At 34.5% G+C, this 22,545-nt stretch overlaps 2 protein-coding genes and 1 pseudogene across 4 annotated transcripts; 2 read left to right on the top strand and 1 right to left on the bottom strand.

Annotated features, from left to right (window-relative positions):
• The first annotated feature begins 2,961 nt into the window (after nt 1–2,961).
• Nucleotides 2,962–5,692, top strand: LOC120170503 (mitochondrial import receptor subunit TOM20-like). Its single transcript, XM_039178450.1, has 6 exons — nt 2,962–3,213; nt 3,418–3,496; nt 3,586–3,755; nt 3,844–3,891; nt 4,320–4,406; nt 5,186–5,692. Exons 1-6 carry the CDS (start codon nt 3,115–3,117, stop codon nt 5,306–5,308), a joined length of 606 nt encoding a protein of 201 aa, XP_039034381.1. The 5' UTR covers nt 2,962–3,114; the 3' UTR covers nt 5,309–5,692.
• Nucleotides 5,693–11,153: 5,461 nt separating this feature from the next.
• On the top strand, nt 11,154–17,744 carry LOC120173620 (annotated as a pseudogene).
• Nucleotides 17,745–18,890: 1,146 nt separating this feature from the next.
• Nucleotides 18,891–21,172, bottom strand: LOC120170452. Of its 3 annotated transcripts, none has more exons than XM_039178397.1 (3): nt 21,066–21,172; nt 20,663–20,960; nt 19,036–19,122 (listed from the first exon to the last, which is right to left on the bottom strand). In XM_039178397.1, exon 2 carries the CDS (start codon nt 20,946–20,948, stop codon nt 20,664–20,666), a length of 285 nt encoding a protein of 94 aa, XP_039034328.1. In that variant the 5' UTR covers nt 20,949–20,960; nt 21,066–21,172; the 3' UTR covers nt 19,036–19,122; nt 20,663. The 3 variants fall into 3 exon arrangements, with proteins under 3 accessions (XP_039034324.1, XP_039034328.1, XP_039034338.1); XM_039178407.1 differs by having other exon boundaries at nt 20,663–20,976; nt 21,061–21,164; XM_039178393.1 differs by lacking the exon at nt 21,066–21,172 and having other exon boundaries at nt 18,891–19,122; nt 20,663–20,936.
• Between the last annotated feature and the right edge of the window lie 1,373 nt (nt 21,173–22,545).

Genomic DNA, 22,545 nt, shown 5'->3' with positions numbered 1-22,545 from the left:
TGCATGACCATCCTTTTTTTGGCCCATCATTCACTTGGAGCAACAAACAAAAGGATTCTTTCCTAGCAAGAAAACTAGATAGAGTCCTCATCAATCCTCATTGGTCTACTACTTTCAAAAATTCTTTTGTAGAATTCACTGCCCCTGGCCCTTTGGATCACTGTATGGGTCTTGCTTGGATTAACAAACAGACCCAAACCTTATAAATTTTTCAATTTCTGGACCACCCATTCAAACTTCCTGGAAGTTGTTCACCAGTCTTGGCAACAACCTTCCTATGGTAACCCTATGCAGAAATTATTCTCTAAACTTAAAAGACTCAAGCCTTGCCTAAAGAAATTAAACAAAGACTTCTACAGTAACATTTCTGTTAGAGTTAAACTTAAGAAGACAGAATTGGAGCAAATTCAAATTGAAACTCTTAAAGGCATCAGTTCTATGGACAAAGAATTGAAAACTCAAAAGGAGATGACTGCCTTAGAGGAGATAGAGCATATGTTTCTTAGGCAGAAAGCAAAAATCCAGTGGATTAAAGAAGGAGACAAATGTTCTAAAATCTTTCATATGGCCATTGCTTCTAATCATAAAAGGGATACCATTAGAATACTGGTCAATAATGAGGGGAAACGACTTGAGTCCTTTGATGCTATGTCTACAGAGATCATTGATTTCTTTAAATTACAACTAGGAACTTCTGATCCTAGAGTCCTCCCAACTGATCCTTCATATCTAAAAAACCTCCTCCAAGAAAATATCTCCAGTGAAGCTGCCTCTGACCTAATTAAAAACATCACTACTGAAGAGATCAAGGAGGCATTATTTCAACAAGGAAATGATAAAGCACCAGGACCTGATGGCTACACTTCATTTTTTTTCAAAAAATCCTGGACTGTTGTAGGGGAAGATGTCATCAATGCTGTAAAATTTTTCTTCCAAGAGAATTTTATCAGTCCTGCCTTCAACTCAACCATTATTGCTTTGATCCCTAAAATTCAAAACCCCAGTCATGTCAAGGACTACAGACCTATATCCTGCTGTTCAGTGGTGTACAAAACTATCACAAAAATCCTTGTCAAAAGATTGACTTCACTACTGCCTGGGATTATATCTCTTAGCCAAACAACTTTTGTGAAAGGTAGATCTTTAATTGATAACACTCTCCTCGCTCAAGAATTGGTGAAAGGATATGGCATAAAACACATTTCTCCAAGGTGTGCCCTCAAAATTGATCTTCATAAAGCCTTTGATTCTCTTCATTGGGACTTTTTATCTGTTGTTCTTATTGTGATAGGGCTGCCTTTTCCTTTTATTAAGTGGATTGAAGCCTGTTTCAGAGAAGCTAGATATTCTATTTCCTTCAATGGGAGTTTAATAGGTTATTTTAAGGGTCAAAGAGGAATAAGACAATGTGACCCCCTATCACCTATCTTATTTGTGCTTGCTATGAATATCATTTCTAAGTTACTCAATATTGCTGCTACAAAAGGCATATTCGGGTATCACCCTAAATGCAAAAAGCTTGGCATCACTCATTTATCTTTCGCATATGATCTTTTAATTTTTTGCAAGGGAAACCTTGAATCAATTGTTGGAGTTATCACCGTCCTTGATCACTTCTATGAGTTGTCTGGCCTAAAGCTAAATGTTAGTAAGACTGAATTATTTTCTGCTGGAATCTCCTCTAGAATTCTGGACAATATTAAATCTGCTACTGGTTTCAAACTTGGATTCTTACCTGTCAAATATCATGGACTTCCTCTTATTATCAGAAAGTTAACTGAAATTGACTGCATGCCTCTTATTGAAAGCATCAAACAAAGAATCCAACATTGGTCTGGAAAATTCTTGAGCTATGCAGGAAGACTTGAGCTCATCAAATCTGTTCTTTACAGTGTGGTGAATTTCTGGAGTAGGCAATTTTTACTTCCTTTGAAAGTTATTAAAAGACTTGAACAGCTCTGCTCAAGATTCTTTTGGAAAGGATCAGATAAGGCTGTATCAGGAGCTAGGATTGGTTGGGACAAAATTTGCAGACCCAAATCTGAAGGGGGTCTTGGTTTAAAAAATATCAGAACATGGAATAAAACTTGCATGGTTCAGCTCATTCGAAAATTACTAGCTGCTGATGGATCACCGTGGGTTGCATGGACTTACTGTTATGTTATTAAAAGCAGAGCATCAGTGCAAGTTCTTCCTTCAGCTGGTGTCTTAGGAAGCTTATCAAATTAAGGACTGAAGCCATCCCTATTATTAACAAAGGGATTTCGAAAACCAGAGAATTATGGGAGGAATTGAGAGAACAAAATGCAAAGGTACCATGGCATAAAGTTATCTGGTTTCCACTGCACATTCCCAAGCTGAGTATTATCTCATGGATGTCTATTCTTGATTGACTTCCTACTCGGGAAAGGCTCTCTAAAATGGGTATCGTTTCTGATGATTTATGTTGCTTATGTCGAGAGTTGACTAAAACTATAAATCACCTGTTTATGGACTGTTCTTTTGCTACTTCTCTATGGAACTCTATCATGAGTCTTTCTAACATGTGCATCATGCATACTACCTGGGAAACGAGAATTGGATGGGCTTCTCAACATTGGAAAGGCAAATCACTCCTCACCACCATCCTGAAACTTTCATGGACAACATACATTTACTCGATCTGGGATGAAAGAAATCGAAGGATCTTCAGGAAAGAATCAAGAACAGTGGATCAAGTCTTAAAAGATATAAAAGACCTCGTTCGATTCAATCTCAGTGACAGAAACTTCAATAGGACTGACTATGTGAATATGAACTTATATAATTATTGGAGTTTAAACTGATTTTTGTTGTAAGTAACTTTGTTTAAATCCCAATTGGGATGTTTTGCTGTTCCTTTTCATTGGATAAATAAAAAATTTATTTATCCAAAAAAAAAAATATTATTGTTGACCCTAAAAAGAGTCAAGGCAAAAGGAGCGCCAAATACCGAGGGACATCACGGTCTTTTAGTCCAACTTCGCGCATTGCTCATACCGTATGTTCCCTTCCCAACACTTATCGAATAGAACATAAAACCCTAGCGGCCACCCTCATCAGTTTCAACACTAAAAGAAGAAAACAATAACTGGAATGGAGTTTTCTCAAGCTGACTTCGATCGCCTACTGGTCGCCGAACACACTCGAAAAACCGCTGAAGCCACCTACGCCAATGACCCTCTTGACACCGAGGTTCCTTCTATTTTTTATTGCCTCCGTTCTTTTCCTTTTGAAGAATATATATTTATCCGTTTCTTTGTTTAAAATTGCTCGATTTTGACAGTAATTGGGTTTTGGTTCTTTTATTCGCAATGTTCTCCTATGGTTGAGATTTGTGTATTTTTTTTTTAATTTTTTGCTTTGAATTTCATTGTTGTCTGTTAAATTTGGTTTCAGAATTTAACCAAATGGGGAGGGGCGTTGCTCGAATTAGCTCAGTTTCAGACTGTTTCGGATGCAAATAATATGATAAATGGTATTCTCATCCTGTTATTGAATTTAATAATATGTTATATTTTCCACTTGTTATTATTTTTGCTAATGCTATGGATATTGATCGTTTAGATGCAATTTCGAAATTTGATGAGGCGTTGGCGATAAATCCATCCAGGCATGAAACTTTATGGTGCATGGGAAACGCGCTCTCAACTACTGCATTTATGACTACGGATTCTGATGAGGCAAAAGTTTCTTTTGATAAGGCAGCTCAGTTTTTCCAAAAAGCAGTTGATGCGGTAACTTCTTTGTTTATCTCTTTTGTGTGTTTTGAAAATTCTAAATCGAGAGTTTGGTAGTTAATTTGGTGAATTTTTGGGGTGGTAGGATCCAGGCAATGAGATTTATCGAAAGTCTTTGGAAGTTGCTGCTAAGGTAAACTTGCTTTCCTTTATTATACAACTAGAAGTTTTTGACACCTCATGAAGATTTATGCCTTATGTGAATAAAACCTCACAAACTTTGGTATATAACTTAATTAATGTTTTAACTTTTTTAGCTGCATTGTTTGAAGTGATAATTATTTGATATAAACTTCATCAATGATAAAGTTATGGCTATTTCTTAAGTACATAATAAGATATTTTGTTACTACAGCAGGCTAGTGGGATTGATGTTTTCCTTTTGTTTTATCAATGTTATGCTGTTTTGAATTTCTTTAATTTCCTATTGTGCCAAATGGATATTGTTTATTTTCTTGAGGAAAAAGAAACGAGTATTAAAAGGAGTGTGGATTGAGTGGTCGTCCTGCTGCAACTTGCATGTACTTTCTAATAAAGTTTGGATTTCGTTCGTCTTCTTAGGCTCCAGAGATACATCTGGACTTCCAAAAGGCTGCAGCTAGCCAACAGATTATGGGTGGGGCATCTTCAGCTTCTTCAACTTCAACTGTGAGTATTTTTAGTAGTCATGTTCTTCGACTTCCAAACATTCCCTGCTTGTTCCCTTATTTTTTTCCATGGAAGTGCTTCCTTGCATTATCCTATCTTATCATGTGAGCTAAGTTAGCAATTACTATGTTGTATTCATAAGTTCATTATGTATTACCAGATGTGAATGACTAATTCCTATAATTATATGTAAGCCTTGATTATGCTATGGTTGGTTTCAAATCATTAATCTTAGTTCTCCAACGATGTACTCAAGTAAATATTTCCACATCGGTGTAAGATTGCGCCAAAATCACTTCATCAATAACAGTTGCAATGGACATTCCTACCCCCGCCCCCCCCCCCAAAAAAAAGAGAGAGAGAGAGAATTGTAACAGAAAGTTGAAGACGTGGCATTGCATACAGTTGTTTGAGGGATTGCCAGTAATTTCCTATTGAAAAGAATTTCTTTTTGTTAACATAGATCTTCGTTAGTACTTTTGCTTTAGTAAGGTTTAGGTAATAAAAAAGTCCTGCTTAGTAGATAAAGAAAAAAGTGTTCTAATAATTAGTTTTGTCAGACATCGTGTTCAAGATCGACGACCTCAAAGACATAGTTGCTGTTTTTTCTTTTTCATAACTGTTTCATTTAATGGATGTAATGAAATATTTATGGATGGATTCTTTATTCATGGAGTTCGGACTTCTGAGCCCAAAGAAACATTACAAATATGACAGTGTCCCTTCACTTTTCTCCAAGTTGATAGAAGATTTTTGCTGATTTATTTGTATATTTTCAGGCTGCCAAGAAGAAGAGCAGTGATTTGAAGTATGATATATTTGGATGGGTAATCCTTGCTGTTGGAATCGTTGCATGGGTGGGAATGGCGAAATCCCATGTTCCTCCACCTCCTCCACGATAAAGGTACTTGCTTGAATAATCCTCGTGGTAACCATTCTGGTTATATTTTGTTGGAAGGTTAAAGATTCACCTGATGAGATATAGAAAATTGAAACAAGTGGATTCTTCCCACATTTTGGCAATTGTTTCCCTTTCTATTATTACAATCTGATTAGGGTCGCACTCTTGGATAGAATTTGTTATCCATTTAGTAATTTAATAAATATTAATAATAATAATAATAAGCATTTTGTCTTTCAATATTTGGCATTACCTTGTTAATCTGTATCTGTAGGCAGTTTAACAATGTTTTGTTCTTACCTTTGACCAATCCATTCTTGGAGGGGTATGTTTTCTTTGTAATAATATTTCAGTAATCCATGATTGACATTGCAAAAACAGTATCTTTTCATATAATTTTATTCCAATTTTCGGGTATCCAACAATGAAAATCAACAGAGAATAAATCATGTTGATTTAATGTATAATGCCTATAGCCTGCCAAACCTCACATGCAATAGCACACTTACGAAAAGTATGATCAATTGACTCAATCTCATTTAAGCATAGAAAACAACAATAATCAACTGTGATGCCTTTTCGAGTGTGGATCTGGTTCATGTTTAACCTTTCTAGAACTACTTTGTGAAGAAAGGTATAATGACAATATTATCACCAACGTTTGTATAAATGGTTGCTTTGTATTATATTCTTTATTTTGGAGCTTTTAACCTCCAACGCTCTAATTTTTGGTCAAAATAGTTTTGTTGGATGGAAACCATTAGTTGACTAATAGTCAAGACATGTTGCCGTGGTATTTTCATGTGTTTAATTGTTGATGTGGTACATGTTATGTCACTATTTTAAGTGATATGATGCATGTTATGTCATTACTTGGGGTGATGTATCATATGTTACGTCAATAACATATGTTGATAGTTGATCAATTAACAATTTTAATCTAATAAGGTCTGTTTTAACCCAAAATTAAAATGTTCTAAGTAATTTTGTTATTATGCCACGAAGAAACGAATACGTTCTGAGCACGAAAGATTCCAAATCCAATCCATTTTAGGCGCTAACGAGTCATCAACCTGCGATATTAATAGCATCAAGGCAAGCCAACCGTTAATTTCCCGCTACTCCAACAACTGCCTGGAAATATCTACTACAGATGCAAACCCCCATCAGAAGCACCACCATGTTCCATGTACGGTTGACAGTTTTAAGATAAAACTCCCAAATTATGTAATACATTATAGCACGGTGAATTGTTTTTGCAGGGTGACTGACAAAAAAAATGGATCTTTATTCTACAAAGGAAAACAAAAATTTCATTGGGACACTTGTGCCCGTTGTCACATCATCAACCGCATGATATCAAATTTGAAATCTCACAACAGCGGCATTTGTTGCAAAAGGAAGTGTGTATAAGTTGGGAAAATTTTATTCTTTTATTAGTATATCATTTTATTTATTTTTACTATTAAAAGTAAACTTCAATTAATCAAATTAAAATAATACTATTTTTGTTAAAATCAGATGAAAAAAATACCTCATATTATTTTATTTTAAAATAGAAACTACACATATATATAATTCTAATCTAACTAGTAGTTAGTTACAAGTAAAACATAAAAAATAACAAACTTTAACTTCTAACACCCCTCAAGTTGGTGGGTAGAAGATATTTTTTACCCCCAACTTGGATACAAGATACTCATGTTGTTGTACTCCTAGAGCTTTAGTAAATATGTTTGCTAATTGCTCTGAAGAAGATACAAATTCTGTTTTGATAAGTCCTTGTATTTTCTCCCTTACAAAGTGGCAATCAATTTCTATATGCTTTGTGCGCTCATGATAGATTGGATTAGCTGCAATCTGAAGAGTAGCTTTATTATCACAATATAGCTTGATTGGATACTTCCTTTCTAATCCAAGTTCTTTAACTAAACCATTTAACCAAATATTCTGCTTCAGCATATGATCTGGCTATTGTATTCTGTTTCTTGGACTTCCATGAAATCAAATAATTTACAAGCTTAATGCAAAAACCAGAAACATACCTTCTTGAAATATGACATGCAACCCAGTCTGAGTCATAATATGCTTCAATATCACAACTACTGTTTGAATCCATCAAGATCCCTTTACTAGGATTTTTTTTATGTACCTCATTATCCTCAATGTTGATTGCAAATGAGATTCTTTAGGTTGTTGCATAAACCGACTCAAGTAATGCACACCAAAAGATATATATGGTCTGGTATGTGTGAGGTAAATAAGTCTTTCAATGAGCCTTTGATAAACACTCTTGTCAGCTAATAACTCATCAACTTCATTACTTCCTTTTGTGCACAGCTCATCATACTCTGTTGTAGTAAGCTTAGCATTTTGTTCAAGGGGAGTCTTTGCTGGTTTTGAACCACTTACTCATGTTTCCTCAATCAATTCAAGAGCATATTTTGCGCTGATTAATTAAGATCCATTTTTTCGATCTCATAATCTCAAGACCTAAAAAATACTTCAACTCACCAAGGTCTTTCATTCTAAACTTCATGTTCAAAAGACTCTTTAAATCATCAATCAAAACACTGTCATTGCTAGTAATCAGCAAGTCATTAACATAAATCAACAAGACTACAATCTTCTTATCTTTTTTCATTGTGAACAAGAATAATCAAATTTGATTTGTTCATAACCAACACCTAAAAGAGCCTCAGTTAACTTCAAATTCCATTGTCTAGATGCTTGTTTCAAACCATAAAGTGATTTTTGCAGTCTACATACCTTATTCTCCCCCTGACTGCAAAAACCAGGAAGAACTTCCATATACACCTCTTCAGACAAATCACCTTGTAAAAAGGCATTATACACATCAAGCTGGAACAAAGGTCAATAAAAAACAAAAGCAATGACGAGAAGAAAACAAGCAGTAACCAATTTGACCACTAGTGAGAAGGTATCCACATAATCTACACCCTCTTTTTAACTATAACCCTTGGCCACCAAACGAGCTTTAAATCTTTCTATAATACCAGTACCATTATATTTAACCCTATAAACCCATTTACAACCAATAGGGACTTTCCCAGAAGGTAAGGATACAACTGACCAAGTCTTATTTGTTTCAAGAGCAAGAATTTCATCCTTCATAACCCACACCTATTCCGGATGTTGAATGGCCTCATGATAAGATTTAGGTTCAACATGATGCAAAATGGAGGAAACAAAAGATTGTGTAACAAGAGGAAGATGATTATAGGAAATAAAATATGAAATAGGATAAGCAGAAGTAGAAACAAAATTGCAAACAAAGTCATTCAACCATTGAGGTTGTTTAGGAACCCTAGTAGACTTCCTAACTAAGACTGGAGCTACTGGACCTATAGCAGATTCTAACTATTGTGATGATTGCCCAGGTTCAGTTATGGAAGAAGAATTAGGTGGTACAACAAGAACAGGTTGTTGACCAAAAGAAAGAACTAAGAACTCAGAATCAGGAATAGAAGGATTAAAAGGAAAAAATGAATATGCCTGAACAGGAAAATGAAAAGGAAACACATGTTCATGAAAAATAATATCCCTGTTAACAAAAAACTTCTTAGAAGTAAGATGAAACAAAAGATAACCTTTTTTGGTATTAGAATATCCCATGAAAACAGAAGGTAAGGCTCGATGAGCAGATTTATTTGTTGGTTTTGGGTCAGTAGCATAACACAAACAACCAAAAACTCTAAGGAGTTCTCCATTGCAAAACAGAAGAAGGAAGTATGTTTATAATGAAACAAGTTGTTAACACACATTCACCCCAAAATTTAACAGGCACCTTTGATTGAAAATGTAAAGCCCTAGCTACTTCTAAAAGATGTATATGCTTTCTCTCTGCAACTCCATTCTGTTGTGGAGTCTGAACACAATAACTCTGGTGCAAAATACCAAGAGAAGAGAAAAAAGGAGTACAGTAAGAATTAAAAAATTATGTATCATTGTCACTTCTAAAAATTTTAGTATCAGAAGAAAACTGAGTGGAGTTAAAAGAAAGGAACTGCTTGAGAAATAGAACAACATCATTTTTAACTCTTAAGAGATATACCCAAGTCATTCGTGTGTAATCATCAACAATAGTCAAAATATACCTATGACCGCTAGGAGTATATATCTTATAAGGACCCTATAAATCTATATGAATGAGTTCTAAAGGTTTTGAAGATCTAGTAAGACTAAGGGGAAATGGAAATCTGGTTTGTTTTGCCAAAAGACATACACTACAATCATTAACAACATTTGTATCAAGTTTATCAGAAACATAAGAAGACAATTTTCTCATAGCAGAAGCAGAAGCATACCTAAATCTAGCATGCCAAAGATTAGTTTTATTAGAAACAGAAGCAGTAAGCACATAATTAACAGAAGAAATATTCCCAGAACTAACCAAAGAATTACATTTTTTTGTAGAAAACAAATCAATAGCTCTTTTAGTGGATTCAAAAATATAAAGCCCTTTAAACCTTCTACCAAACCCCTTGATCATGCCAGTGTAAAGATCCTGCAAGATACAAATGTCAGGATAAAAAGAAATGACACAACCATGTTCTTTGACAAGTCGAGAAACAGAAAGCAAATTATGGGTGAAACTAGGAACGAACAAGACATTAGAGATAACAAGATCAGAAGTCAACCTATGAGAACCTATGTGGGATACTAATTCAGTTTGACCATTAGGCATATGGACATAATGATGGGAAGGACATGAAACATGAAATTGCGGGCCCTTAAAAGCAAATATGATCAGTTGCACCAGTATCAACTATCCAACGAACATACATATCATTGGAAGCAGGTAAACTACAAGCAACAGTACCTGCAAGATTCACACTAGAATCTAAGGCCGAGCTCTTGTTCAACAGGCTTAAGATCTGATTATACTGCTCAGGAGTGAAAGTATGAATAGTTGAGACAGGAGAGGAAACCACCGAACCAGTCTCAACCTCTCCATTAACAGAATTCACAAAATTAACCGCCATTGCAGCCTGAGGAGCCTTCTTCCTATTAAAATTGAAATCTGGTGGAAACCAATAAGCCGATAACAACTATCATGACTATGGCCCTTGACTTTACAATATTCACAAGTCTCATTGAACTGCCTTCGATCATTTCCTTTGAAAACATTCGAGAACATTACAGAAACTTCAATAGGTGCGCCAGATAACTGAACTCGACGAGATTCCTCCTGAACAATCATAGAGTATGCCTGATTAATTGTAGGAAGAGGCTTCATAATGAGGATCTGACTTCGAAGCGTAGAGTAAGTTTCATTCAGTCCCATCAAAAACTGGAAGAGTCGTTGTTCAACAACATGAAGTGAATTTTGTTGTGCAACCTCACAATCGCAAGAAGAAAAAGGAACAAGAGTAGTGTACTCATCCCATAAAAGTTTGAGTCGAGTAATATAAACTGAAACATACGAATCACCTTGAACAAGAGTGGCAATTGATCGATGCAAGAAGAAAACCCTAGAACCATCAATTTTATCAAACCGTTCTTTGAGATCTTTCCAAACAACTTCTGCATTCGAAGAAAATACAATTCCAGCAGAGAGATCCTGACTCACAGAATTCAAAATCCACGAAAGCACAAACGCATTGCATCGCTCCTATTGAGATTGCAATAAACCTTTATAATCTTTCCTTCGACAACTTCCATCCACAAAGTCGAGCTTATTCTTGGCCAAGAGTGCGATACACATGGATCTGCTCCACTCATTATAGTTTTCGAAGCCAGTGAGCTGATGCGATACTAAATGAACTCATGGCGTATCTGAAGGATGCAGGAAAAGAGGATGATTGGAATCTATTGTAAGAGCCATGAGCACATGCCAAGAGGAAAAGATGGAAAAAAACGAAGAAGAAACGGTAGAAACTACATATATATATATATATATATATATATATATATATATAATTCTATCTAACTAACTGCTAGTTAGTTACAAGTAAAACAGAAAAAATAACAAACTTTAACTTCTAACAATTTTTAATCTATTATTTCAAAATATTGACTATTTTGAGATTAAATCTAAATTCTCACCTTTTTTATTTTTAATTTAGGTAGAAAAATATTTACATTAATAATGAAATATTTTCGAATATGATGAGTGGTTTTGAAAAATAAAAGTGGATATCGTAAAAAAATGAAATGGAATGAAATGAAAGAAAAAAAATCATCAAGGAGAGAAAAATTCCTATTTGTTAGGAAAAGAATGAAACAGAAAATTAATGTTTTGCTCATAAGATTATAGGTTTGTACGTATTCTATTGATATATTATTTATTATATGTATAATTTATCTAAATAAATACTAGATTATAGGTCGTGATGACTAAAACACCCTTAGCATTAATGTAAAATAACAACTTTATACCTCACCGCCCTTCACAGTTGTTTGCATGTGTGATATAACCGTTGTTAAACATATTCCGACCTTCTATAAATAGCGACTCCCCAACTCTCCAAGCTACTTTCTCTCCCGCTATTACTTTCTGCGATTCAAAATTCCAAGCCAAACACTCTAGTTTTTCTCTGCAAATTTCTCTTCTCTTTCTGCCATTTGAATACTCAGTTTTCTCAAAACTCTCCAACAATGGTGAGCTCTGAAACCGATTTGAATCCAATCATTTCCGCATCATCTTCATGATTTCACGTTTTCTTCATATTCTTTCTACTCTGACCTCGTTTTGGTTTTGGCCGATTCATCGTGTCAGGTTTTTGCACAAAAAGTTAAAGAAGCGGAGATGACCGAGCAGGATTCCCTCCTTTTGGTAAAAAAAATTAAACTATCTAGTTTACTTCTCTTTTCCTTTTGCTTCGTCGCATTGATTTGATGGCTTGATACAGGGTTGAGTTTCCTTGTTCGCTGTTTCTAGACTTGGTTCCTTTCGTGGTTAATTCTTTGATTTGTTTATGCCTGTTTGATCTGATTATAAACATAGTTCTTTTATCTTCAAATTTACAGTGCTTCGATAAAACTAAGTCTGATAAACGTACGCAGAAACCAAATCTCCTTTCTCGTTTTTTGTTCTGAAATTTAACATCTCTAGGAAGCTTAGATCTTAAAAGCATTATATGCACCAAATACACATCCGATCTGAACATTTTCCTTTGTAGCTTCGATGAAAATTTTGCTCGTAGATGATATCATGATTCATGTTAATGCATGGTCATTTTGAGTCAAATTTTCAGTAATTTATGTCTCGAGCTGTATATAAAAGCCCGCTGTTAATATAAGTACTGATTTCTTCTATTTCGTCGCAACTTCGCCAAAAAAAATTGCTCTGTATTCTTTTTCCTCTAATCAATTTTGCTGCTAAATGGATTATGGATCAGTTTTTTTTTAAATAGTCACTTGAAGCTTTAGTTAAATATTTTAAGTTGATCTCATCTTTGTTAATTGATTTTTCTCCGAATAGGCGAGGAACTTGCTTCGTATTGCTATTTTTAATATTAGCTATATCAGAGGCCTTTTTCCAGAAAATTATTTCAACGATAAATCCGTTCCTGCTTTAGTTTAGCTTCTTCTTCTAAGACTTTCTCAAATTTCTTTTCAAAATTTCCAAAATCTGTTTGGCTAATTATTCGAAAATTGTGACAATCATCAAAGAGATGAAGATCAAGAAGCTAATGCCGTTGGATGCGGAGTCTCGTAGACTGATTGATTGGATGGAGAAAGGCAAGTTGTTTTCATTTGATTCTTATCCTTTTTTATTTTTCCTGTTCTAATCGTTTTATCTCTGACTCTAATTATTTGATAATTTATCTTCTTCGCAGGTGTGTATGATGCATTACAGAAAAAGTACCTGATAACACTGTTGTTCTGCATATGCGAATCGATAGATGGAGCAATGATTGAGGAATACTCATGTAAAATTTCTTTGTCGCCGTTTTTATTATCATATTCAAAGCTTTAATGGTTTGATTCTTGATTTGACAAATTGAGTACCGCTTCTCTTTGCAGTCTCTTTTAGTTATTCCAATTCTGATTCTCAAGAGGTTTCAATGAATATTAATCGCACTAGAAACAAGAAGCAAGGCAAAGCATTCAAATGTTACTCAGCCTCTGAAGTTACTCCCAATCAAGTGAGGTGATTTAGATCCGATTCATTCAAACCAGTACAATTTTCTGTCCCTTTTTGTTTAGAGCCGCCATTTTTAAGTTAAAATTCTGTGACAATTTAAAATTTCAGGAATTCTGCTTGTAAAATGATTCGTACTCTGGTTCAGCTGATGAGAACTCTGGATAAGATGCCCGAAGAGGTAAATCTTAGCAACTAAGCCTTGTAAATATTTATTTTACATTCAATAACAAAGGTATTGTTAATTGTGACAGTTGTTTTATCTTTCTGTTTCAGCGTACTATATTGATGAAACTTCTCTACTATGAAGATGTGACGGTATGCTTTTTTTCTCCATGAAGCCTTTGTTTCCTCTACCTGAAGTTTGGGAGTAATTTAGTTTAAAATTTTCCCAATTGCTTAGTAAAATATGGAAATTAATTGTGAAATTCTTATTGTCCACGTACGAGGATTTGGTATTTGGTTGTTGAGCATGTATTTGCTTCTTCGAATATTGAACTCAAGCAACTTGTTACTTGTTTGTCTATGTTGTGATTTCTTGTTTTCACTTCACTTTTTGGAGAAGTTTTCTAGGTTCAACCTTAACAAATATGGTATGTAATTTATTGTAATGCATTAATTTCAACCACGCACAGCCAGTGGACTATGAGCCTCCCTTCTTTAGAGGCTGCATGGAAGATGAAGCTCAAAATTCGTGGACCAAAAATCCTTTAAGGATGGAAGTTGGAAATGTCAACAGCAAGCATTTTGTGTTAGCTCTCAAGGTAATGTTTTGAAGGCTTTTTGTCTGCTCAGATTTGTGGTTCATATATTAATCAAAGTTTTCGTTACTTGTAACTTTGTACAGGTGAAAAGTGTACTTGACCCTTGTGGGGATGAAAATGATGACATTCAAGATGAAGAAGTAAGCCTCGGTGTTGACTCTGTTCAAAGAGATGAATCTTCTGATTCTGATAGTGAGGTAAAGAAACTGTATCCTTTGTTAAGTCTATATACTCTTGCCCTTTAACCCATTCTCCCATTATCCAAATAATTTGTGTTGACGTCTTCGATTTTTTACTACTGATTTCAGGTTAGTGAATCACAAGAAGAAGAATTTATTGTGGCACCAGTAGGTAATTAAATTGTTTCACAAAACCTTATCTGTCCCTTCCATCTTGTTTTATAAGCTTTTGTTGCGAGAATCTGATTGATGGTTGCTCTGCCAGATACGCAACGACCAGAAGAAGAAAATAGCGTGGTGGATGAAGGTAACATTTTAAAGTTATCAGAACAGAATAAAAAAGTCGTTAACAGTTTTTTTTTTTTAAATTCCTCCTATTACTTCCTTTATGAGATTCTTTCTCTGGATTAGGTTTGTTCGCAACTCTACTAATCTGATAACTGCTGCACAGATAATACTGAAGATCACATGGAAGATGAACAACAGTTGGAAAGTGTGAAGAATTGGATCAATAATCTTCATCTTGACACTATTGCACTTACTGATGTGCTCTCAAATTTCCCCGATATCTCAGTGGTAAACGCGCTATATTATTTTCCTAATTTATTTTTATATCAATAGGGCCTCTAAATTAGGTGAGGGTGGTTTACTTTTGATATCCTGCAGTTTCTTTTTGTTGTAATAATCCTATATTGTAATCTTACTATTTCGAACAAATACAGGTTTTGACAGAAGGTATTTCGAACAAATACAGGTTTTGACAGAAGGTAATGAAATATTTGGTCGAAATTGAAGTTTAAACATAAAGGGAGTACTCTAAAGTGCTGGATTTGAACTCCTTTCAACTTCTATTATAATAAGTTTTCTATTTTTACCTGTTACTACTTTAATATCTTTTGATTGATATCAGAAATAATGGACAAACTTGTTAAAGGAAGGTGTTTTATCAAGCAGTGGAAAAGACGATTACATCATAAACAAGCAGAAGGTTATTTCTTTTACATTTGAAATTTGTATGTTCATTATCTACTTTAGATCATTCTCCTTGATATCATGAAAATAATACCAGAAATCCGATTATGAGTTTCCGGTTAAAGAAGAAATGGATGGCCAAGTCCACATTGTTCAGAAATTTCCAAAGGTTGAAGATCACATGTACATGAAGGTATTCAAGTAATATTTCTCAGCTTTGCTTTGCTTTGCCTTTTTTGTAACATAAACCTTAACATGCACGAGGCTTTTCAATTTCAAGTCATTGCAACTTATAAGTGAACAAGTTTCTGTTGTTTTCTTGAGTATTTCTTGCAATTTGTTAGGGTTGCCTGATTGCTCTCTTCTCAGTTTGTAAATTCTGACTTCATTATTGTAACTTTAGGCTTTGTACCATGCTCTTCCAATGACGTATGTGTCGGCTGCAAAACTTCAGAAGAAGCTGGATTGACAAGTAAATCAGAGAGTTATTCGAAATATTATAAATAAGATGACACGAGACGGTTTTATCGAAGCTAAAGGCAACCGTAGGCTAGGTTTGTGTTGCCACTCTTGTAACAATTTCCTCCACATGGTCTTATAAGATAATTTACTCTGTGTTTGATCTGTTGTTAACGCAGGCAAACGTGTAATCCGCTCCAATCTGACAGAGAAAGAGCTACAGGAAGTCAAGAGAGTTTTAACCAATGACCCAATGGTAATTCTTGGAATTTTTTGTTTTTGTTACTTGTGCAAGCAAATCTCTATCTCTTTCTACTGGAGCAGGATATGGATACCAATGAACCACATAACAAGACCAATCATCCGGAAATGCAGAGACCTGGTACTCTATTGAACCTGTTTCGTATTGTTGTTAAGAGTTAAGCAACGAATGAAGTTTTAAACCGTGAGCATATTTTTCTGTTTATTAGGAAGCAACCTCAGGGATATTTCTACATTCGGCGCCCTCCACTCCTTTGGTTCGGATCTTACACGCATGAGGGGCCGATCTGACATGAACCAAAGTGAACAGACTATCTCAAAGAACAGGGACAACGGAAACTCCCCCATAAGCATGGCTCAGGTTAGTGTCAAATTGAAGGCGCCATTCCTCTTTCCCACTAGATAGAGACCCTTTACTCTGATTTGACAGCTATGTTAGGAGTTTGGAATGAGTGTCTACTATGGTTACTAGTCTAAAATGTGCATGCCCCGATTTAAAATGGCTTAATAAACAAATAAATTCTCTAAACTATACTGTTTTTTCTATTTAGTCACTTAAATTTTTTTCGGCCAATGTAGGTATCTAAAATTATAAATATTATCATTTTAAGTGTCTCGACCGTAATTATCATTAAAAAAAATCCATTAAAAGGCGTGTGTCGTATTTATATTATTTTTTTGAAAATTTTATTTTTTTTAAATAAAAAACCCGACTAAAACAACCCAAAACCTCAACCGATTAGAACAATAAATAAAAGTAATGATTGCCTACGGTTAAGATCGGCAACTTTATATTCCAGATTAAGGGTGGCCGATGACTATTACTAGGTTTGGGTATTTGAGATTTTAGGGATTAAAGGTTAGAGATTAAAGGGTAGAAATTTGGGAATTTTGGGTTTTGAGATTATAGCAAGAGTTATGGTTGGTTAGTGGATGATCGGGGGCGTATGGATAATCGTTCACTGACAAATGGGTGGTCGGAAATGACCGGCAATTGGAGTATAGAGAACTAGAATAAGAGATTTTAAGAATTTGGTGTTATTTTTCAGATTTTAAATTTAATTGTAAATATATTCATATTATGATTTTAAATTTGAGTCGAGTCCAATTGCTCAAGTTTTTCTTTAAGTTTAATTGTAAATATTTATCATATTATGATACTAATTGATTCTAACATATATATATATATATATATCATACAAAGTTGAGAGACACGACTCAAACTTAAAAACCAATGCACTAATTACTATTTTTTTAATTATTTGATTACTATTTTATAACTCAAATTTTATTTAAATTTTTTCAAATTGGGTTGAGTTTTACTTCACCATCCATACCGAATATTTTAGTTTCACAATGTTCTGCAAAGCTTAACTAAGATGTTTCCTTTTGTAATTTATTTAGCCAATAGCTTCAAGAGAGAGCACTGTCCCAGGATGTGACCACGACCGAGTTAACAGAAACTTGGATGAGATAGACCATATTTGTAGTAGACCGTCACAAGATAAGCGAGGAAGGAAGACAAGCACGGTATGTTTTTAATTCCTTTTAGTTTTGCTTAAATCATGAAGATCCAGAGGTGGTTAAAATTATTTCCTCTCTCTTACGTTGTATCCTGCCCTTGTATTCTTTTGGTAGGTCAAGGAGCCTATCCTTCAGAACGTGAAGCGCCACAAATCTCAGGCTCCTTGAAAGGAATGCAGGAATGTAATGTCAGGGCGTAAACCCAACTTAAAATTGTTTGGTAAATTTCCCTTTTGAAGTAAATAGTGGACAAGATACCGGCTCCTTTTCCTTCTCATAAACTTTGATAAAGAAAGAAAACATTTTAATTACCGTTTCATCCCTAGTACTAAAATGAGAATTTACGTACGAAGCCTTTCTAGACGTTCTTTTGTGATTTGTAGTCTAATTAATTCTAACTCTACCTCAACTAAATGTTTACCCTGTCAAAACCCCTTAAATCTCTCCAACTCCCTCAGTATTTCAAAGATAAAACTTCTCTTTTTTTCTCATAAAAATTCAACCCTCTCCTTCCTAAACAAGATCTATAATTCGTCTGTTCTCTTTCTAGCTGGGATTGGAGGAGTAATGTTTCACGAGAGTACATCAAGGACGTATATTGTTGTTTTTTTCGTAATCTTTCTCGGTGTGAAACTAATTATCGTGTCGGTTAAATTTAATTGTAGTATTTAAAAGAACAGAGGTTTGCTTGGGTTGTGTGAATGAATCAATAAATTTGTATTAACTAAAATAACTGTAGGTAGACGAGGCTTCACACATTATATGAGCATGTTCCAGCATCAGCCAAGCTCATGGTTTGGTCCAAAAAGCTCAGAAACTAGTAGACGAGGCTCGAACCAATGGATCAAGAGGAGCTTCGCATTACGCTGCAGCCAAGTATTTGAACTTGGTGGTAAACTCAACCAAGTTATGGGTTAAACTGAATCACAACTCGACTTCCAACTCGGTGTTTGTGTTTCCAAAGCAGCTGAATTGTCGGAAAACTACAACGGCTTGGTGAAGGAGTTGAGGTGAAAGGTTATCATATGTTTCGGATAACCTTTCTCACTCATGTAGATGATCATAAATCCAATTCGGATTCTGGGTCGTATTAGGGATTTCGTTTCTCCTCTAGTTGTGTTTGGTTTCGAGAAATCTTAATAGTGGTTCCTCGTTGGCCAAGTGTTCTAAACTCTTTGCAATGTAAATCAAAGTATGAATGGTTGATAAAAGTGGCAAATATTTTGATGTTTGCTCTAAGAATCTGTAGCCAAGTATACCAATCATGGCTTCCAACTTGTACCGAAACAAGATGAATTTAAACACAGAAAATATTTTACCAACACAAAGCATTTATTTTCTTAAACGTCTTACTCATTGAGTTCCATGGACAATCATTTTCCACCCATAATCCAGACTCCAATTCCCAAATGATCAAAAGTACACTACAAAATAAGTTTTGACACTTTCCTGCAGCACAATTGAAAGCAAATTCAAAGAGATAGTTACGTATCAACTTCCCATTTGTATATAAAACTCCAAACCATTTACCGACAGCTTCTGATTCCTACATCAATGGAAATACTATTAGAAATCACTTTGAGGTTGGAAATAAAAACTTGTAAATTCACTTTCCATTCAGCGTTTTGTCAAAACTCGACCACCATAACTATTCCATAGCTTGTTAAATAAAACAAGTACAAAGTAAGGATTTCTTATTGCAATTATCAGCTTGCATCACTTAATAAAACATTTTGTGGAATATATACTAATCCTAACAAGTTCAAATGTTAATGGACAAATAGTTTGCCTTCAAATTCATGTTAAAGTCGAATTCGAATTCGAATTCTTAGAACACCACCCAAAGAAATTGAACTGATTACAACATATCTCCATCATTCCAATACTTTTAAAATGATGGAGAGCTATATTACTCTGACCCTTCAATCTTCTTAATGTTTCCATGTCCTAAAACCATGTGTCCAACACATATCTGGATATGAGCATAGGGATATAACCTCTAAATAAATACATTGGTGTGTTGGGGGGGGGGGACAAAGAAAATGTTGAAAATACCAATATCATATACACATATCGTACAGTTACACCGAAGTCCGAGTAACACAGACACTGAGCATAAATATGTTCCAAAGGGAAAATTAGGGTAATAATTAGAAATTCTAAGATGAAGATGAACCATTCAAACCCCAGGAAAAGCATTGAAATTTAGAAGAAAAACGCCTTAGAAAACAATGATCAAGTTCTAACTCTTTCATGGAACCACCAAATACTAAAATAATTGTCAGGATAGATGAAGTGCAATTATTTCAACATGAATGAACTCCCTAAAATCAAACAGAGTTTCAGACCTTAAGAGAAATCAAATAGTTTGCCTTCAAATTCATGTTAAAGTCCGATTCGAATTCTTAGGAAGTTGAAAATACCAATATCATATACACATATCGTACAGTTACACCCAAGTCCGAGCAACACAGACAGTGAGCATAAATATGTTCCAAAGGGAAAATTAGGGTAATAATTAGAAATTCTAAGATGAAGATGAACCGTTCAAACCCCAGGGAAAGCATTGAAATTTAGAAGAAAAATACCTTAGGAAACAATGATCAAGTTCTAACACTTTCTGGAACCACCAACTATTAAAATAACTGTCAGGCGAGATGAAGTGCAATTATTTCAACATGAATGAACTCTCCCTAAAATCAAACAGAGTTTCAGACCTAAGAGAAATCAAGAAACTATATAACAATGATCTAAACCCTAAACTGATCCTAGAACTTTCTTTCACCTACATCCCCAAAAAAAATCCACGCGCACCAATTGTTGATGCAAGCATTTTGGTTGTGGCGGCTATGGGCGATCCATCCACCACCAGCTGCGGCTCTACGTCCAAACCAGAAGGGGTGAACCGCCCCAAAGCCAACTAAAATGTTTCTATCAACAAACTTCAATGTGCAGATCAAACCAGTGAAACCCGAATAATGAAACAGATATACAATTCTCAAAATCCAATGCCCATAGACAATTTACTCCAAAATAATAATAAAAAGAACATGAATAAAATCCCAGAAATTGCTGAATAATTATACCTCAATTTCGTTTGGAGGAGGGAGCATAGCTGTCTTGAAGAAGGTCGTCATAAGGATCCCTACGTCCGGGGACTTGGCTGATCTGAGGATCCCAACGGAGCTGAGCATTGTGGCGCTCAAAGGTCCAGAACCCATAAGGCCGCAGTGGATAACTCCACATCTCCTTGGTCTTAGCGCATCGATCCTTCATCGAGTAAACGTGTTCCCTGAATTTCCTATCCCTCTCTTTTGGGTCCTCCATTAACCTCAACACCAAATTCTCTGCGAACTCCATTATGAAACCCATTTTCTTCCCGGAAAAAATAAAACAAGAGCTGAAACCCCAAGGTTTAACAAATAAACTCAATAAAAAAATATAATTGAACAAACCCAATAAAAAGAGGATCGAGGAGGAATACCTGTTCGAAGATTTCAACTAGCGATTACCAGAGGAAGAGTCTTGAATTTGCAAAGCGAAGCGAAGATTGGGAAACCTACGATGTAGATTGTAGAGCAACTGGGGAGCCAAACTCGGGCTAAAGCTCAACACAACTCGGCCCAGTTTCTTTGGGATAAAAAATATTATCATTGCCTTTATAACTTAGGCTAAGGTCCATGGATTATAGACTTGCGAATAGATTTTAATTTTCATCTGCCCATCTATTCCTCCTCCTACAAACAATTGAAAATGTCAAATTAATTCATACTATTTATAATATTAAATTTTAATTTAATTGTTATATAATTATAAAGATTTAAGTAATAATTAATTTTTTGATTAAATAAGTAATAATTAATTTAAAGTTATAAATATAATTTTGTTTATATTATAATAATCTTAATTATTAATTATTATGGACTATGTATTATAAGAGCTTTATTTATCTCTATATACGTCTAATTATTATATGAATTGAATTATTTTTTTTGAAAGTATGAATTGAGTGATTTAAATTAAAATGAAAGTGTAATTAATGATTTATTATAGAGTATAATTTAATATTTAAATTGTTAAATATAATATTTAAACAAAGTTAAATAATAATGATTTTAAAAGATTTAAAATTTACATTTATTAAAATAAAACTAAATAATAATGATTTACACATATAAAGGAGTGAAATTGAAAATATTTTTTATAAAAATAAATTTAATTTTTTTGTAATTAATTTTATTAAGATAGTTAGGAAAAATGATAATATTTTTCCACTAAAACCTTAATAAATTGGCTAAAGTACATAGATGGTCACTAATGTTTGAGCAAATTTTGATTTTCCTCAATGTAGTTTCAAAAGTAACAAATTGGTCACTAATATATCGATTTATAACAAATCAGTCTTTTTTCGTTAGCAGCTATTACTGCATAATGTTGACGTGGCACGTTAAACCAACTGACTTAACCTCGTTTGACCATGAGAGGCATCCTTTGATCAGCTGTTTGACTTCTCTTTTGTTTTGTTTTCTCACTCGTCAAGCTTATCCATTATCATCGTTTGACTATTAGGAATTTTAAGGGTCAGTTCGTGGCTTCTTAGAGCTACCACCATTATGGTGCAAGGGATCTGGTCTTGATGGCCCCGTCCTAAAGCTTTGCCTATTCCAAGCACCGATTGTTGGTTCATTGTCAACCTTTATAAAGAAGCACAGTATGCTTATCAAGAAAATGTATGAATCTTGTATTCAACACGGGCACTTAAGCCAAGTTTATATAGGTACACATACAACAATAATTGCTCATAACAAATTGTAAACAAACTCTAAACCACCTACTAACATGTAATAAACTCTAAACCACCTGCAAACTATTCTTCAACGTCCTCAACTGCATTACCACATATACTGCTAACATTCTCCCTGCTTTCTTTTCATGTTCTTCTATCAAATGAAAACACCTGAACTTTAGA

Source organism: Hibiscus syriacus, unplaced genomic scaffold (genome assembly GCF_006381635.1).
Source record: "Hibiscus syriacus cultivar Baekdansim isolate YM2019G1 unplaced genomic scaffold, ASM638163v2 tig00003041_pilon, whole genome shotgun sequence".
NCBI lineage: Eukaryota > Viridiplantae > Streptophyta > Magnoliopsida > Malvales > Malvaceae > Hibiscus > Hibiscus syriacus.
The sequence above is the reverse complement of the archived record's forward strand: the minus strand, read 5'-3'. Positions and strand labels throughout refer to the sequence as shown.